Source organism: Panthera tigris, chromosome E3 (assembly GCF_018350195.1).
Source record: "Panthera tigris isolate Pti1 chromosome E3, P.tigris_Pti1_mat1.1, whole genome shotgun sequence".
NCBI lineage: Eukaryota > Metazoa > Chordata > Mammalia > Carnivora > Felidae > Panthera > Panthera tigris.
The window spans coordinates 819,199-837,735 of record NC_056675.1 but is presented as its reverse complement, the minus strand read 5'-3'; the positions used below and the strand labels follow the sequence as shown (position 1 = coordinate 837,735).

Sequence of the window (18,537 nt, the reverse complement as noted above, 5' to 3'; positions counted from 1 at the left end):
CGTCTTTTCATGGGTGGGGGACACAGTTCATCCCTTAATGGCCTCTGAAACCAGGCGGATGAAACGCCAGGAGGTCTGGGTCTGCTGTGGGGAGGGCGGAGGGCACGGGGCAGGCGGGGAGGCGGCGAAGCCTGGCCGCCCTCAGCTCCCGAGAACGCAGAGCAGGTCTGGGGTTTCATCAGCGGCCCGAGACGGGGTGTGGGCACTGCCTCCCTCGTCGCCGGGCCTCACGTACAGCGGGAACCCCGTCGCTGCCGGCTTTCCCTGGTGCGGGAGGCCGGGCCTGATGGCCTCCGGAGGGCGGGGCCCCCTGCCGCGACACCCTGGCCGTGGGGTCCCCGGGGGCCGAGCGGTCCGGGATGTGCCTGCCAAGCAGCGCGGGGACCCCCTCCCGTGCCTGCTCCCAGGGCTTAGTCCCGCTGTTGCCGCCGGGAGCCTCTGTGCCGGGCCCGGGGAGGCCCCCGCACGCGGCAGGAAGGGCCTCCGAGCCCGAGGGCCGTGCCGGGGTCCCAGACGTGTCGTCGGATGGCCCCTTCCGAGGGGGGTCGGGCCCCAGGGGCCTCAGGGCAAGGAGGGCGAGGAAGCCGCTGCCTCGCCCGGTGGAGGGGCCGCGAGGGCCGTGGGCAGGGGGCCGTCTGGCAGGACCCACCACAGGCATGAGCGGGCGCTCCGGGCAGACGGCCCTCTGCCGCCTCTGGGGCAGCCCTCCCGGGGGGCGGTGGGTGGGGGTGCACCTCGAGGGCCGGTGGACGGAAAGGAAAGGAAAGCCCCAGTGGGGCTGACCCAGACAGCCTCGTACCCGCCCGATTCCGTGAGGAAGTGGACTGTGGTTGGGGGCTGGGGGGGGGCGCTGGTGGGCACGGGGGTCCTCTTGGGGGTGACGGCGGCATAACCTTGGGGAGGCGCCGTGAGCTGCCAGAATCAGCGCTTTCGGTGGTCGCGTTACGGCCACGTGAGTCAGAGCCAATTTTTTAGGTTTTTTTTTTTTTTTTTTTTTTGTAATCTCTGCCCTCAGTGCGGGGCCTTGAACCCACAACCCCGAGATCAAGAGTCGCAGGCTCCTCCGGCCGAGCCAGCCAGGCGCCCCCGGGGGCCATTTCTTCTTTTCTCAGGAGGAGGTGTTAGTGGCAGACCTGTCTGACCGGCAAATGATTTTGAAAATCAAAGCGGGCGGCCCTTCGGCCCTGCCGTCGGCAAGGGTGGACACGCGCGCTCTCAGTGGCCGCGTGTCCGTGGGGTGCCAGGGGCCCCCACGCCCCGCGGTCCCGCTCGGCCCGGGGCTTACTCTGCCCTCCCTCCCCAGGCTCCTGCGGGAGCAGTGGATCCGGGCCAAGTACGAACGGCTGGAGTTCACCCACCCGGAGAAGCAGGAGCCGTACTCCGCAGGTAAGAGTGCGCGTGTCCCTCTGTGTCTCTCTCTGTCCTTATCTCTCTGTCCCTGCCTGTCTCTGTGTCTCTCCTCCCTGCCCGAGGCGCTGGCAGGCCTAACTGGTCTGGCCCGTGTCCGGTCCTCCTGACACTGAGCTGGGCGGCCCGGTGCTCGGACCCCATGGTCACCCACAGCACAGCTCCGACGGGGCTGGCGCCTCGGGGCCGCGGCGGGCACCCGAAGGGTGACCAGGTGCTGGTGGGAGGGGAGTGAGGACTCGGCCTGCGTGGGGCCGGGGCCGGAAGATGGGGCAGGGGTGACGGGAGGGGCCCTGCTGGGTTCCGGAAGTGAGGCGTGCGGGCACCAGACCGGTCCACGGCCGGAGTGCGTGGGTCCGTCCCAGGCGCTGAGGTCCACGAGGGCCAGGTCCCCCCTGTGCCTCCCACCGCGGCCGCGGGGCCGGCCGGGAGTCCTCTCTGCCCGTAGCTGCCGCCACCACCGTTCCCCTCGGGAAGCGTCCCCAGCATCTCGTGCGTGTGTGAGACAGGCCAGGAGCAGGGGGTCCTCAGGAGGGACACACCAGCGGCCCCGAGCCCGTGGCCCCACAAGGCCACACCGTGCAGACGGTCGCCTCTCCACCGGACCCCGCGGGGCTGGCGGAGGGTGCTGGCGTCCCGATTTCAGGGCCCACGCGGGCCGTGGGCAGCCCCCGCCCGGGTCCTCACCAGGCCCCCCCTTGGGGCAAGGCCACGCTCCAAGTCACGTGGGAGGTGCTGGTGCACGGGCCTCAGAGGTCGGCCTCGGGGACCGACCCCCCACAAGCCTGGGGACCCAGAGGAGCCGGAACCACAGCCCCACACGGCCTCTGGATCTCACCCGCTCACCACAGAGGCCTCCCCGGTGCCCCACACGTGCCCTCCTGGGTCTCCCAGGCGGGGGCCTCCAGGGGCACCAGGCCCCGCAGCTTCCGGTGCCCGGCTGGCTGGATGCCCCAGACCCCAAGCCGGCGCAGTGCTCTGCTGAGACGGAGGGAGTGGCCCCCCACCCCAGCCCGGCGTCCAGGGGGTAGGGCAGGGGCACCTGGGGGGCCGGCAACCACTGAGGAGTCCCGGCCCTGTGGTTCCTCGTCGGGCGCCCCTCCCCCAGTCCTGTGAGGAGCACCAGGGGATTCCCGGGAGCACTTCCTGCCACAAGAGCACTTTCTCGGGCCCAGGGGATGACACACCCACTGGCCACCCGAATGCAGTTTAGCCGGGCCCCTCGGACGGGGAGGAAGGGAGACGCGGGGCTCGGGGAGGCCTCCAGCCCCGGGGGCCCGGTGAGGCCTGGGCACAGCAGAGGCGAAGCCGTGGCCGCCCTGCAGCTCGGAGGGGCCGTGGCGGGAGCCTGCGCCCCCAGTAGGAGGTGGGGCCGGCCGGTGACCACCACACGTGGCCCCGGGAGGAAGGGCTCGGCACAGTTGTGTGAGGGGACGTGGGCGCCAAAGGTGCCACAGGGAAAGCCACGCCCGTGAGCCCACGGAGGGACGGGCCAGGGAGGGAGGGCCGGGCCCCGGGCGGACTCCCGGCGGAGCAGGTGTGGACGGGCCCACGGCGGGGCTGAAACCCGAGGGGGCTGGAGGAGGGGCGGGGTTGGCACGTCCCCCAGCGTCTTCCCGTGGGGTCGGATTAGGACGGAGGGAAAGGGTGTCCCTGGCGGAGAAGTGCCGGACCCGCCTAACCCGCGGCAACCAGGCTGGACGGGGCCCCGGTGCACGGGCAGCGTGGCTTCCGTGGCCTTCTGGCCGAAGACATAAAGCCTCTGCTCCGCCTCAGGGAGACCCCAGACGGACCTGCGTGGGGGGCCCTGACCCGAAGAGCTGACCAGCGCTCTTCGAAGATGTCAAGGTCACGGCCTGCAGGGAAGACCGAGAAGCTGGTGGCGCCTTTGGGCATCGTAGGGCTGTGGGGACTCGGCAGGGCCGCCGAGAACGGGGTAGTTCATAGTGCCCTGCGGTCGCCAGGTGTGGAGTGGGCCCTGGGCTCCCGCCGGGTCACGCGCAGGCCAGGCACCGCCTGGTGTCTGGGAGCGAGGGGCGAGGGGCGAGGGGCGGCCACACGGCCCGGGCTCCGGACGGACCCTGGACGGACAGGCACCAGGCTGGCGCTCCCCGCCCTTGGACAAGGTCGCGGGCATGTAGAGATAGGGTGTCTCCACCTGCCCCACCCCAGCTCGCAGGGGTGACCCTGGTGACGGCTGCCTCCCCACCCTGTGCCCCGCCTCGAGCCAGGGCTTCAATGGCCGCCTTTCACTGGGAGGACAATGCCCCCTGTTGTCCAGAGGGCCTGGCTGCCCAGGCCGCCCCCAGTCACCGACAGACACAGCACTTCCTGCCTAGGCTTCGGACCCCGTTCCTGCCGGGGCTGGGGGCGGGGGGTGGTTCGCCCCGTCTCCCTGTGTCCCCTCCTGTCTGTGCAAAGCAGGGCCGGTCCCCAGTTTGCACCCCGCCCCGCCTTTGTCCTCACTGTCACAGGATGAGCCAGGGGCTCCCTGTGTGACAGAGCCCATCCCCCCGTGCCTCGGTTTCCCCATCTGTGTAGCGGGGAGGACACAGTGCTCAGCACGGGGTCGTTGTTAAGCATCAAATGGCGTTGCACGCGGGGCAGCCAGTGGGCCTGAGGCATCCGTGGGGTGGTGGCTGGTGGGGTCCCGTAGAGTGAAGGTGCTCGGGGGGGGGGGTCTGTCTGGGAGGGGGCAGGCTGACGGGCCCCTCACCCCCGCACCGACGTGGATGCGAGCGGGCCCCCACGGGGCTCGGGACTGTTGGCTGCTCCCTCGAGTATGTTGTACGTGGGGATCGGGGTGTGCGGCGTGTGGAGTTGGCCACGCGGAAGGCTGTGCTGGTCCCCCGGCGGGGCGGGGAGGGCTGCGGGAGCAGGCGGGGAGACCGGGGGGCTGGCTGGGGCAGCAGGGAGAGGGGGGCAAGGGGGGCCAGGCCTGGGACCCTGTGTCAACCTCTCGGGGTCTAGAACTTACAGGCCGGGAACCAGGTCTTGGCCCTTCTCGGGAGGAGGCTGCCGTGGGCCTCCGATTCCCTGGTGCCTCCCCGGGCCCTGTCTCTGTGCCCAGAGGACACCTCTCCACCGGGCGTCTCCCATCCTGGGAGGGCCGCCCCGGGTCTGGGCACGGGAAGCCACGTGTCCCGGCTCCAGTTAAGAAATCAAAGATACAATCCATGTATAAGCTCCGTGCCCGTGAAGGGGACAGTTCTGTGAGCCGTGACAAAGGCAGATACGGGACACTCCCGATCAACCAGGACCCTGAGGGCCATCGCCGGCCTCCCCTCCCGGCCCCCGCTCTGCCCCGGAGTCACTACGTGGAGCCAGTGATGTGGCACCTCTGGAGTGTGGCGTGACACGGCCGACACTGGCCCGCGCTGCGCCCGTCCCCGGCGCTCCTTCCCGCGCAGAGCAGTGTCGTGTGCGCGGACGAGTCCCCAGCTTGTGTCCGGTTGCAGCCGCCGCGAGCGTTGTGCTCAGGCTTTCACGGGAATGTGGTTTCCGTTCTCTCTGCGTCGTGTGAGAAGCGCGTGGCGGTTTCCCGTCCGCGTCAACGAGCGAGCGGCTCTGCAGCCCCTGCGGCCGAGGCGGGGCCCAGCACCTTCTCCCCGCACGTCCAGCCCCGGGCGCCGGCCCGCCCTGGGGATGGTCCGTTCCTCTGGTTTGCTCGGGCCGCCCCGGGGGGGTGAGCAGCGGTGTCCCCTGGGGGCCCGGCACCTTCTCCCCGCACGTCCTCCTGGCGCTCCACGCGGGGCTTCTGGGGAGAGGCAGCGAGTGGGGCCGGGAGGTGGGCTGGCCGGTCCGGCTTCCCAGGGGGTGGTGTGGCCCGGCACACAGTAGGCGCTTAGTAAATGCTGAGTGAACCATCTGGCCTCTGCCCCGGGGCTGGTCAGCCCTTGGGAGTAGACGGTCTCCCCGCTCAGCCCAGCTCCGGGGGTGCGCGTCCGCAGGGCACCCTGGGCCCCGTGCCGCCTGGAGAGACCCCTCTGGCAGGGGTGTGGGGAAGGGTGGGGCATCGACACACCCCAGGCTGTGTAGGCACGATGGCCAGGAGCCCCGGAGCCTGCAGGGGGCTAGAACCCCGGGGTGTGGCCCCGGGTGTGGGGGGCGGGCGTCCTTCCCCGGCCAGGGCTGGGCAGGCCTACCCCACGGCAGGGCCGGGTGCGAACACGGCCGGCCGCTGGCTTCGGGCTCCGGGCCAAAGCGTCCTGCTGCTGGGGCCAGTCGGGGACCCCGGCCAGCGCCCGTCCGAAAATACTGCCGCTGCTAGAATTAGGCCTCCTGGCGGCTGGCCGTCGGGACCCACGTGGCCCGGGAGCCAGAGCGGTTTGGGGCCCGTGCTTGCTGCCCCCCCCCCCCCCCAGCACTTCCAGCAGGACCTGGGCCTGCAGGAGTGTGGGTCGCGGGCGCTGCTGCCACCTGCTGGGCCCGGCGGGCAAGGCGGGCGGGCGGGCCGGGCCGCGGGGGTCCTGCTGCGCCGGGAGCCACAGCCCCGAGCCGAAGGTCAGCCAGCGCTCCATGCCTCTGGGCCTGTTTCCCCTCCTGCACGAGGATAACAGCGCGGAGGGCTTTCTGGGGACCGAATGGGGCCGTGTGTGTCGGGGGCCCAGCCGGAGATGCTGGTGGGGACCGTCCTTGCAGGTGTGGGGGCCCCACCTGCCGGGCGGAACCTGTGTTCCCCGGAGGCAAGTGCACTTGCAGCTTTGCCCTGGGTGGCTGTTCGTTTAGTCAACAGACATTCACGGTAGGGCCCTGTGTGGGCCTGGGGACGTGGTGGTGGCCCTGTTCCCCGGTGCACGCGGTGGGAGGTGCCTGCTGGTGCCGTATGCAGGAGCCTCCGAGTCGGGGGGGGGGGGGGCGGAGAGGCCCCGTGCGGCACTCCGTCCCGGGACAGACTGAGCGGCACCAGCTGCCCCCTCCCCGACGCCAGGCTGCGCCTTTTTCTGGCCACGTGTCTCTAGAGCAGAGAAAATAGCCCCGGTCTCCATGGTGTCCGGGAGGGGGCCGCCAGGGCCGCAGAGGGCAGGCGCGGTGGGGTCAGGGCCTGGAGGTGGCATCCGAACAGGAGGCGGCCAGGGCTGTCGGGCTCTGGGGGGTGCTGAGCGGGGCGAGGGGCCGGCACGAGCAGCCCCGGGCCCGGCCGCCTCCTCCTCCCGTCCCGGACCAGCCTCAGACGGCCCGGCGCGGGGCTGACGGCCCAGGGGGGCGGCCGGACGTGAGCCCCAGGGAGCCCCCCGCACCCGGGGCAGAACAGGTGGAACCGTGGGGCGATTCGTCCCGGAACCCACAAGCCCTGACCGCGGCCGGCAGCCCCGCCGTGGAACGCGCCCAAGGACGGCAGGCGCCCGGAGCCGCGGTCGCACCGGGTGGGCCCCACCCAGCAAAAAGGAAGGAGCCGCACACGGTCCGCACGCGCGCTGTCGGGGGAAGGCACAGCCGGGCGCCGGACCAGGTCTTGAACAGGCGAAGTCGACGGGAGTGAGGCAGGAACGAGTGAGAAGGGGGCGTCTGGGGGCAGGAGCGTGCACGGGAGGGGGCAGCGTTCCCTTCCAAAAGCTGCCGCAGCGGCCGGCCCAAACTCGCGTGCCTCAGGACGACACAGACTGGCGGTCCCGCGGATCCGGAGGGGAGGGCCGCAGCCTGGGTCCGGGGGCCGGAGAGAAGGCCAGGGCGGGTCCGCTCCCGCATCTCCGCGGTCGCCCGCGTGCAAGGACCCTCGTGATGACCTCGGGCCCTCTGGACAATGCAGGACGCTCGCCCATCCCCAGAACCCCCTCACGCCTGCGGTCCCGAGGACTCCGCGGTGGGTACCTCGGGGCTGCCCGGCGCGGGCGGCCCCACAGGCGTCTCCACAGGGGCCCGTGGGCCTGCGCACGGGGCCGCACCGCACCCCTTCCGTGTGTGTTTATTATGCCTCCAGGAAGAAAAAGGAAAAATGGCCCAAACGGCAGGCAGCAGCGGGCAGCGTGCTGGGGAGGGGTGGTCTCGGGCCCCTGCACCGTGGGCCCGTCTGGCCCGCGCGCACCCAGCTTCCCAGCCCAGAGGCTGACGGGTCTCCTGGCGAGGGGCGGGACCGTGCTCTGTGCGGGTCAGGACGATGGCCTTGGCTGTGGTCCACTGTGACCCTCTGACCCTTGCCCTCTCTCCCCCCCAGGATACCGAGAAGGCTCCCTCTGGAAGCGAGGCCGGGACAACGGGCAGTTTCTAAGCCGGAAGTTTGTGCTGACTGAGCGAGAGGGGTCCCTGAAGTATTTCAACAGAAATGATGTGAGCTGGGCCCAGGGTCTGTCGTGGCTGCACGTGGTCCCCAGCTGCCCGCACGCAGTTCCCGGAAGCCACACTGCCCCTCCCGTGGGGATGGGGATGCCCGCCCCCCGCCCCCCCGCCCCCGTCCACCTCAGTGTTCCCTGGGGCCAGGCCTGGGTTGGCAATGCCAGGAACAGAACCAGCGAGCCCTTCCCTGCTGGGCACGCCCGGGCAGCGAGCAGGGGAGGGGCAGGTCGAGCCCTGCCCCCACCCAGACCAGTTCCAGATCAGAACGTGGCCCCGTGACACAAAGAGCCGAGGGTACGGTTGCCGGCCCCCCAGGCAGAGAGGAAAGCCAGGCTGGCGGGACGGGAGCGGTGTGGGGGACCGTGCCCGGCCTTGCGCAGGGGGCACACGGGACAGAGGCGCTCAGCGCCAAAGGAGCAGAGGAGGGTCCACCTAGGTGCCAAGCGCCAGTTGCCGTTGGCTTACGGGTCAGGGAAACCAGGTCCAGAGAGGGTAAGCACCTTGCCCAAAGCCACAGAGCACAGCCAGCGCCCACAGGACCGCACTGCCCGCTCCCCCGCCCACCCGGAGCTAAGGCACGGCCTTGCTTCCAGGCCAAGGAGCCCAAGGCCGTCATGAAGATCGAACATCTGAACGCCACCTTCCAGCCGGCCAAGATCGGCCACCCCCATGGCCTGCAGATCACCTACCTGAAGGACAACAGCACCCGCAACATCTTTGTCTACCACGAGGACGGGAAGGTGGGTGCCGGGCTGCCCTCGTCTCGGGAGAGCCCCGCCCCCACGGCGAGCGCGGAGCCAGCTGGGCCCTGGTGGGGGATGGGACCCGGAGGGGCCCACACGGAAGAGGGCCACGGTCTGGGGGCGTGTGCGCAGCGTCCTGCTCCGTGGCCGTCCCCCCCGCCTCCCACCCTGCACCTCTGCAGCCTGAGGGTGGAGGGAGCTCCCTGCAAACACCTCGGGGTCTGTCCTTTTGGCCACTGGGGGATTCTCATCATTGTTCTTTGGATTTTGTCCCACGTTTGGCTGCAGACCACGTGCCCGTGGTTTCAAGGGCAAAACGTGTCTGTGAGGCTTCAGACACAAGCACCTGGCAACCACCTGTCAACAACCTTTTCTCCTTTTATTGCGTTAAAATGCACATTCTCACGTTTAAGCATTTGCTTCCGGGGTATTAGGTACATTCGTTGTTGTGAAGCCGGCCCCCCAAATCGGTCTCCAGAACGTCCCATCTCCCCATAGTGACCCTGACCCGGCCCCCCTGCCCCGCCGTCTGCTCTGTGAGTCTGACCACTCCAGGACCTCGTGTGAGTGGATCCCGGTGTCGTGTTCTCCTGCGTCTGGCTCGAGTCACTCAGCACCACAGCCTCAGGGCTGTCCACATGGTAGCGGGTGTCCTTCCTTCCTTCCTTTCCGAGGCCGAGTGGTCGTGTGGATGGACCACCTGTGGTTTATCCCTTCCTCCTCCGACAGACCCTTGGGTGGCACCTGCTGGTGGCCGTGAACGCTATTGCTGTGAACGTCGAGGTAGCGACGCCTGAGACCCCGCGTTCAGTGTCTGTGATTATACAGCCGGGAGGGGAATTGTGGGATCGCGGGGTCACCGTTTCGTTTTTTGAGGAACCACCACACTGGTTTCCGTGGCAGCGGCGCCACTCGGCATCGCCGTAAGCAGGGCACGCGGCTCGTTTCTCTGCGTCCTCGCCAGCACCGGCTCCTGGTTTCTGATTCTGGCCGTTGTGACGTGTGAGGGGCCGATCACAGCGGTTTTGACCCGCGTCTCCCTGATGATGCGTGACGCTGCTCGGGGGGAGGGGCACCTGCACGTTGTGTCTGGAGAAACGTGTACTCGGTTCCCATTTTGCCCGTTTTGGAATGAGGTGGGTGGTCCGTTGCCGAGATGTAGATTTTCTGTATGTTCTGGATGTGACGCCCTTATCAGGTGATCTGAAAACATTCTCCCGCCTGTGGGTCCCTGTTACTCTGTGGAGAGTGTCATCTGAAGGACGCGAGTTCACAATTTGCAACAAGTCCAACTTGTCTCTTGCTGCCTGTGCCTTCGGGGTCACGTCAGCACGATCATGGCCGTGTCCGACGCCACGAAGCTTCTGCCTGTGTTTTCTTCTAAGATCTGTAGTGACCAGTCTTACCTGGTCCTTGATCCGCTTGGAGTTCATTTTTGTGTGTGGTGTGAGGTAAGGGTCCAACTTCATTCTTCTTCGTGAGGACGTCCACTTTTCCGAACACTTGGTTGAAAAGACTGTCCTTTCCCCTGTCGGACGGTGGTGGCGCCCTTTCTCAAAAAATAACGTAGCTGCTCCCTGGGCTCTCGGTTCCGTCCCACTGGTCTGGGTGCCAGGCAATGCGGATTGCTGTGGCTTTGCAATAAATGCTGAAATTAGAAGGGTGACTCTTCCGTGTTTGTTTTTTACAACTGTTAGGACTCAGGTTCCCAGAGCTTCTGCACGAATTCTGCCAGACGCATTTTATCCACCAACTGAGGTGGTGATGTGGTTTACTCTTCCTTTACTCTGTTAATACAATGTATTACATTCATTGACTTCCTGAAAATTCCTTGCGTTTCAGGAATAAATCCCACTCGGTCGTGACGTATAACCCTTAAATATGCTGAACTGTTGGCTAGTATGTGGGGGAGGGTTTTTGCGTCAGTGTTCACATGGGATATTGGTCTGTGGCCATCTTCTATTTCTGTCTGGCTTTGGTAATCAGGGTTGCACTGGCTGCCTAGGAGTTAGGAAGTGTTCCCTCCTCTCCAATTTCTTTGGAGACGTTTGAGAAGGACCGGTGTGGGTTATCCTTGAAATGTTTGGTGGAACAGCAGTGAGGGTGTCAGGACCAGGGTTTTTCTTTGTTGGAAACTTTTAAAAATGTTTATTTACTTTGACAGAGAGACAGAGTGAGTGAACAGGGGAGGGGCAGAGAGAGAGGGGGAGAGAGAAAGAGTCCCAAGCAGGCTCCATACTCCGCTCAGAGCCCGATGCGGGGCTTGATCTAACAAACCGTGAGATCACGACCTGAGCCAAAATCAGGTCAGACGCTTAACATACTGAGCTGCCCAGGCGCCCCTCTTTGCTGGGAAGTGTTGATTCCCGAGGGGAGCTCCTGACTCGTTTACCGGCCCGTGCACACCGTGCATTTCTTCACGGGTTCGTCTTGGCGGCCTTTCCCCTTCCAGGGATGTATCCACTTCATCTTGGTTCCCCCGTCGTCGGCGACCTTGTTCACAGCGCTGTCTCCCGGACCCTTTGATTTCTGGTGGCAGCGTCCCCGCTTTTGAGTCTGATTTCAGTGGCCCGAGTGTGTTTCTTAGTCCGTCCGGCTCAAGGCTCGCCAACTGCCGTCCTTGTCGAAGAGCCGGCTCTTGTCGGTTTCGCTGACTTTCTCTCCTGCGTTTCTACTCCCTCCGTCATCAGGCTCGCTCCAGTCTCCCCTCCCTCGGGCCGGCCTTGGGTCTGGCTTGTTCTTCTTTGTCGGCCTCCTTCCGTTGTCCGTTAGGTCGAGGACCGGACCCCTTCCTTGCGCTTTAACGGCAGCGTTTGCGGCGCCAGACCCGCCTTTGGCACGCTTGGCTGCATCCCGTGTTTTGTGGCGTTTCGCCTTCCCCCATCTCGAAGTGTCTGCTCACCTCCCTCGCGGCTTCTTCTTTGGTCCGCTGGTCGTCTCGTAAAAGTGTGTGGCTTCCACGAAGCGGTGAGCGTTCCACTTTTCCTTGTGTTGACTTCTAACTGCATCCGCCCTGTCGCGGCCAGAGAGGACACCTGGTAGGAGACCGATAGGCGGCCTCACGTGGGGTCGGTCCCGTGCCGCGTCCCGTGGGCACCAGGCCAGAACGCGTCCCGGTCGGCCGGCGCGTGTGGTTGGATCTGGCCGTTTGTGTGAAGTCCTCGTTTCCCGTGTCGGACTCTGCCGTCCGTTACCGCGAGCGCGGTATCGAGCCCCCCGTCTGCTATTCGAGGCTGTTTCTCCCTTCACCTCCGCCGGGTTTTGCTTCGTATGCCGTGACGGTGCGGCACGAGGCGTGAGTGTGTGTCACGTCCTCTGGCCGCACCGAGGACTTACTAACGTGCAACGTCCTTCTTTGTCCCTTGGGACCTTGCTCTGACTTCGAGTCTGTTTGTCTGGTGTCCGCGAGACGCTCCAGCCTCCTGGCGGCCGTGTGCACGAATCTCCTTTCCCGCCTTTGACCGCCACCCTGCTGTGTCTCCACCTCGGCCGAGCCTCCCGCAGGCGGCACGTGGCTGGACCGCGGGCTGTCGTCCAGCCCGCCGTCCCCTGTCTGTGGATCCAAGAGCTTCCCGCGTTCGCCTTTCCCGTGGACGTGGGTAAGGACGGCCTGCCGTCTGGCTCGCGCTCGTCCCGTTGTGCGCGGCCTACGGCTTTGCTGTCCCTCACTTCCTGCGTCCCTGTCCTCTCTCGCGTTGAGCTTCTGTAGTCGAGTGTTGAAAGTCCCTCCCGGTTCCCTTTTGTGTATGTTCTGTGGCTCTTTGTGGTTGCCATGGGGATTCCATCTAACATCCGAAATTTATAACCTCCTGGATCCAATTTATAGTAGCTGAACTTCAGGAACACGCAGAAACTGCTCCTTCACTCGGCCTGGACCACACCCCGTGGCTGCAGATGCCACGGTCTTACCTCTTGGTGCACCGTGTGCCCTGAGGCATAAATAGTCATTCTTTTAAATGCTCTATCTCCTAACGTACGTGTAAAACAAGATATGTAATTACAAACCAGTTACAGTTAAGAGTAGCTTTTAATTACTATTTGTTTCTTTCAAAGTCTTAGTCTAAATCATGTGAAGAACACAACGTATAGTTACAGCCCGTCGTTACAGTAAAACTAGGTTGTGCAACTGCCCCAATACTTCCCTTTCCCGAGACCTTTGTTTCTCCGTGCAGCTTCGAGTTACTGTCTGATCTCAGAGGAGGAGCTATGTTTCCCCAGCTGCAGGTCCCGTAATAAGGCCTTTATCATGTTGACGCACGTCCCCTCTAACCCTTCGTTTGTATCGTGAACAGATTGTACTTTGTCAAAAGCTTTCTTTTGCTTTTTCTGCATCTGGTGAAACGATCATGCGGTTTTTATCCTTTGTTTTGTTGACGTGACAAACCGTGTTGGTTTGTGACTCTGAGTCACGCTGGCATCCCTGGAATAAACCCACTTGATCAAGGTGAATGATCACTGGATCCGATTTGCTGGTACTTGGTTGAGGATTTCTCAACCATTTCTCTATTTCTCAGAGCTCTTGGCCTGATATTGGCTAACTGTGTTTGGTTTGCTATCTGGGTAATGCTGGCCTCACAGAACAATCTGGAAGCTTTACGTCTATCTTTCGCAGTAATTTGAGAACCGGTATTAACTCTTCTTTAAACATTCGGTAGAATTCGCTAGTGAAGCCGTCCGGTCCTGTAATTTGTGTGCTTGGAGATCTCTGATTACCGATTCCGTTGCGTTACTAGTCGCTGGCATGTTCAAGTTTTCTACTTCCTCATCTGGTTTTGGAAGACTGCACGCAAGGTTACGTGCTATTAACAGGTTGTAGGAGGGACGTGGCTCAAGGCACGTGAGCCAGTCTTCAGCTTCACCCAGAAGCTTCCACCCTCTCTCTCCTCAGGAGACTGAGACCAGGGCCTTCTTGCACGTGCAGCACGCGTCTGCAGCGGTGCCTTCCCCGAGAGGGTTGTGCGCACCTGCTGGGGCCGGGCCCTAGGCCTGGACACAAGGAAGACTGTCTGACGTGGTTCTGCCCTCAGTGAGCAGGTGCACGATTTGTCAGGAGAGACAAGTGGCTAAAATCCCACCTACATTGAGAACTGGAAACAGTGACTGACTGCGGGGGAGGGGACTCACATCCCAAGGATGAGGACAGACACTGGGATGGCACGTGCAACGTCCCTGGGGCCAGATGAAACAGGATATGCTGGATAAGCTGACGAGGCTGAGATCGGCAGGAGAGGAAGGGCATGGGCTGGGCCGACCCCGCAGGGCCTGCGGCCACGCTCTGGACTTTCACCTCTATTGGAGGTACAGCGGTGGTTTGCTGGGAAAGTGTCACCGAACTGCCAATGACTCACCCAGCTGTGTGGTTTCAATGATCCGAGGGAGGCCTGATGTGAGGTGGGAGGCCAGCGCCGGGGAGCAGGCAGGAGACGGTGCCTTCTGGTCTCCGGGGCTGGTGAGGAAATGGAGAGCCCAGTGGTCACTGGAAGGGTGAACGGGGTTGTGGGCAGGGCCCAGGTAGAGGTCACGGCCTGGATTGGACGTCCTGTGTAGGAGGGTGGGGGACAGAACAGAAGGGGACACTAGCCGGCCCCAGGGGCAGGGATGGTTAGAGGGTGTGGGATCTGCAGCAGGCAGGCATGGCAGAGGAGGGAGGGGGGCGGCTGTGGCCAAGGCGGGCGCAGGGTGACCCGTGGGCAGGAGTGGGCTGCCCAGCGGTCAGGGAGAGGCGGCCTGATGGGTACCAAGTGCTGGCAGGGGAAGGAGCTGTTTGGGCTCGTCCGAGGTTGGGGCAGATTCCAGCATCGGGGGGGTGGGGGCCCAGAGCGGGGCGTGGCAGAGCCAGGAGAGGAAGGGGCTGGGGATCCGGCCTGCCTGGTGATGGGGCTCCCCTCCCGCAGAGCAACCCTCTTGCTCTTTCCCTCACAGGAGAGGGGTGGCAGCCCCGGGTGGGGTTAAAAACAGGCCTCCCTCTGGGCAACGTGTATGCTTTGTAACCGCAGCTCCGTAGGAGAGGAAAGGAGCCGCCCAGAGCCCGGGGCAGGGTCAGCTCAGGGCCAGGGGCCGGCCGGCTCAGACATCGCCACCCCCGCTCTGGGCCGGCTCAGGGCTGCCCACCCGCCCCCCCCCAGCAGGCCTCGCCCAGCACACAGTCTGGGGGGCAGAGCTCACGGCCCAGGCCCACACCAGCCTCTGACCCGCAGGAGATCGTGGACTGGTTCAACGCGCTCCGCGCGGCCCGCTTCCATTACCTGCAGGTGGCGTTCCCGGGCGCCAGCGACGCCGACGTGAGTGGTGGCTGCTCGTGTCTGTTGGAGGGGGTGAGGGGCACAGCCCGAGCCTGGGATGCTGGGCCGGGGGGCCGGCCGAGGGCCCCCATGGACGCTGCTCCTTTCTGCGGGGGTGTTTCAGCTCAGCGGCCATGAGGGTGGGATGGAGGGGCTGGGACACACAGGGGGGGGGGGGGGTGGGTGGGGACCGGGAAGGCCCAGGCCTGAGCCTGTCTTCTGCCCCAGCTGGTGCCAAAGCTCTCCCGGAACTACCTGAAAGAAGGATACATGGAGAAAACCGGGCCCAAGGTGAGTCTGACTGGCTGACCTGAGCCGCCGGGGCCTCCTTGGAGGCCAGTGTCTCAGCCTCCAGGGGCTGGGGTGGCCGTGCAGGGTCGAAGGGTCAGTGACACACCTTGGCGAAGATTCACTGTGCTCTCGGCATGCTTCTAATGGGTCATCTTGACCCCAAAACCTTTGTAAGCAGGGGCCCCGTGGACCCAGGACTGTGGGGCTCTGGTTAGCCCTACCCACTCATCCTAGCTAGTGCCAGGTCCTGCCTCGTGCCTTTGCCCCTGTCCATCTGGTACCTGTGCACCCGCCTGGGGCCCCCTTCCCTGCCACATGGAGGCCCGCACGCAGTGACCCCATGGCCCAGACAGGACTCTGAGGCTGAGCCCCAGCTGAGCCCCCAGGGAGGATCAAGATGCACAGAGCAGCGAGGAGGGGAACTGGCGGGGAGGGGAGGAGAGGGGAGGGCACAGAGGTGGGACAGTACAAGTGCAAAGGTCCTGGGGCACCATCTGGCGGACGGAACAGGACGCAGCAAGCCTACAGAAGGCCCGAGTGAAGAAGGGAGACAGGTGGGGGCCCTGCCCTCAGGCTAAGTGACCATTCCCCGGGTTTCTCTCACAGCAAACAGAAGGCTTCCGGAAGCGCTGGTTCACCATGGATGACCGGAGGCTCATGTACTTCAAAGATCCCCTGGTAAGGATGGGCCTTGGCCCGGGTCAGCTGGGCCCTCACGGGTGATGCCTCCTCTCCCACGACGACAGGCCGAGGGCTGCCGGCCACGGGCGGCGGGGAGAACATACGGGAGGGGAGGGCCGCGTCCCTGGGGCCTGGGCTGCCCGGCCCCGAGGCTCAGCCCGGCCCCGACCCACAGGACGCCTTTGCTCGCGGGGAAGTCTTCATCGGCAGCAGGGAGAGCGGCTACACGGTGCTGGACGGGCTCCCACCGTCCACCCAGGGCCACCACTGGCCACACGGCATTACCATCGTGACACCGGAGCGCAGGTTCCTGCTGGCCTGTGAGACGGAGTCAGAGCAGCGGGCGTGGATGGAGGCTTTTCGGAAGGTCGTGGACAGACCCATGCTGCCCCAGGAGTACGCAGGTGAGTGCGGGGGGGGGGGGGGGGGGGGGGCTGGGGGAACCCAACACTTCCTGCGTGGCTCTGACACAGCCGGACGCCTGTCCTTTTCCAGTGGAAGCCCACTTCAAGCATAAACCCTAACAAGAGCTGGTCGTGGAGGCCGAGGGAGCTGGACTCACGGGAAACGCCACCGAAGAGTCAGCAGCCAGAGGGGGCCGGTGATGGAGGACAGGCCTCCTGGCCCCCACCCTCAGGGGCAGCCCTGGACGTGGCCAGGCGGGGCCTGTGCTCTAGCCGCTAAGACTCGTTTCTCCGGAGCCTCACTGCAGGCCGGCTGACCTGACCTCTGCCCCCATCATGCTGCTGCCCATGGATGTGACCCTGCCCACCCCCCCAACCCCACCCCCCGTCCACTGGACCACCCTTCCTCGGGGCCTGGGCCCAGCCTCCTGGCTCAGGGCAGCCCAGCGGCCCCTCACCAACTCACCCTGCCCCCTGCCCACCAGAGCAGGACCCTGCCCGAGCAGGAGGCTGGGCTGTGGGGACAGCGGGCAGCCTGCATGCCTCCCCTCCGGCCCCTCCTACGTATCCCCTCAACAAGTATTTATTGAGCACCTGCTGTGTGTCAATTGTGCGGTCCTGGGTGCTGGCACGGGGACACCGTCCTCGTCCTCAGGGAGCTGACCTGGCATGTACACGAGGGTCTGGGGGGCAGAGGCCCCAGTGAGCTGTAACACCCCGGGTCGGGGTTTCAGGCCTGCCTACCTGCTGGGCACCTGGATGGGGGAGGAGAATGAAGGGTCAGCTCTGGTCTGCTGCCGCTGGGCACGGACTGGTGACCCACCCCGCCACCTGGAAGACAGAGGCAGAGCTTGCCCCCCGCAGGACCCCAGTGTGCCGTTGGCCAGACGGTAGTTACAGCCGCCAAGCCTCGTCCCCGGGGCGCCCTGGCTCTGCCCACCCTTGGCGGAGGGGGGGGCGCGGAATGGAGGAGCGTGTGCAGGGCACGGGCTACCAGCTGGGTGATCCGGGTGCCCCTCACCCCTGTCCTGCCTGGACCAGCCCTTGAGGGGACTGGAAAAGAGTCCCCAAGGGAGGGTGTCCTGACCCATCACACCAACCCTCACATCCTATCCTAAAGTGGCCATTTATGTCAGAGGCTGGGGTGGGGGGGCTCTGGGTCCCAGGAAGATCTACCCACTGGCCTCAGGCACATGGCAGGAAGTGGGGACACCTCCAGGGGGAGGGTGTCCAAGGGCCTCTGCCTGTCCTCGTGGGCCCGGCTCCCACCACCTGTTCTCCCCTCTGCATGTGAGCACACGGCCCGCCAGCTCGGACCCCGGCACGCCCGAACAGGGGCGCGGCTGCAGGGTCAAGAGGGAGTGCGAGGCTGCACCACGCCCCCCGCCGTCTCAACCCTGACGCTACTGCGCAGAGGCTGCGGGGTAGGGGTCCCCCCAGACAGCTGGGCTGGGGGTGAGGCCAGCCAGAGGTCAGCCAGGGCCACTGCCAGAGTCCCAGAGACCCCACCTGGCCCAGGAGAGACCATCCACTGGCCCTGCTCCTCCCCAGCTGTGCTGCCACACCATAAGCCACCGTCACTGGTCCGTCTTCCCCAAGGAAACGAGGAGGTCTCCTCCAAGGTGGAACGGGTAACCTCGTGGTCCCCTCCCCGAGTGGCCAGCGGCCCAGGCCACAAGTCCTCCGGGACTGGTAGTCTAGACCCTCTCTTGGCCCGGAGGCAGAGGCGTTGTGCCCGTTTCAACAGGAAACAAGTTCACCACTGGCGGGAACAATTTCCGAAACAAGGTAGGAAACTCATGGTCCACAAAGGGTGTCACCGAGCTTACCTCACAGACGTCCGGGTGACGGGCCGCTCGTAGTCCGGGTGCCGGGCTAGAGGCCGGCTCGGGGCTGGCGGTCGTGGTGGCCTCTGCTCCCTCGTGCCGTACGGCGGAGACATGGGGACACAAGGCCCACCCGGCTGCAGGCGCCGCTCACAACTGCCCGGTAAAAGGGCCGCACCCGCGGGGGATGCGGGTCTCCGTGTGCTGAGGGTCCAGGCAGACGCCACCGCCGGGGGACGTGGGCGCAGGCAGGACAGCAGCTGTACAGGGGTGCTGTGCTTCCCGGCAGAACCGCACAGAAAAACCGCCGTGCCACTCAAACTCCCCTCACGCCGACTGCGCTGGGCGCGCGTTGTAGTTCCGGAACAAACGTCACGGCAGGAGCCAGGCGCCCGTGGTGGGCCTGGACCCTGCACTTCAGAGCCAACCTGTACCACCACCTGCTCCGGAGAGCCACGCCGGGCAGCCGGGGGGGCCCCGGCGTGGCCTGTCCCCACCTCCCCCGCGGCCTGTCTGTGGTGTCTCCACATCTCCACACGCACCGCCACGTGTCTACACCAGAGCCACGAGACCTGCGACCGGCCGCGCGTGGCCATCCACAGCACCCACGTGGGCACGGTCCAGACAGCCC

At 65.4% G+C, this 18,537-nt stretch overlaps 2 protein-coding genes across 2 annotated transcripts in view; one reads left to right on the top strand and one right to left on the bottom strand.

Annotated features, from left to right (window-relative positions):
- ADAP1 (ArfGAP with dual PH domains 1) overlaps positions 1 to 16,791 on the top strand; it is a 49,991-nt gene extending 33,200 nt beyond the window's left edge. Inside the window, exons 4-11 of the mRNA XM_042970981.1 lie at positions 1,304 to 1,386; positions 7,562 to 7,674; positions 8,274 to 8,420; positions 14,621 to 14,704; positions 14,933 to 14,995; positions 15,602 to 15,673; positions 15,852 to 16,080; positions 16,172 to 16,791. Coding sequence (XP_042826915.1) covers positions 1,304 to 1,386; positions 7,562 to 7,674; positions 8,274 to 8,420; positions 14,621 to 14,704; positions 14,933 to 14,995; positions 15,602 to 15,673; positions 15,852 to 16,080; positions 16,172 to 16,200 — 820 coding nt within the window. The 3' untranslated portion in view covers positions 16,201 to 16,791. The remainder of the gene's footprint in view (positions 1 to 1,303; positions 1,387 to 7,561; positions 7,675 to 8,273; positions 8,421 to 14,620; positions 14,705 to 14,932; positions 14,996 to 15,601; positions 15,674 to 15,851; positions 16,081 to 16,171) is intronic.
- On the bottom strand, positions 16,752 to 18,511 carry LOC122234512. The gene is made up of 2 exons (XM_042970982.1): positions 17,910 to 18,511; positions 16,752 to 16,835 (listed from the first exon to the last, which is right to left on the bottom strand). The coding sequence occupies exons 1-2, from the start codon at positions 18,500 to 18,502 to the stop codon at positions 16,811 to 16,813; spliced, it is 618 nt and encodes a 205-aa protein (XP_042826916.1). The 5' UTR covers positions 18,503 to 18,511; the 3' UTR covers positions 16,752 to 16,810.
- Between the last annotated feature and the right edge of the window lie 26 nt (positions 18,512 to 18,537).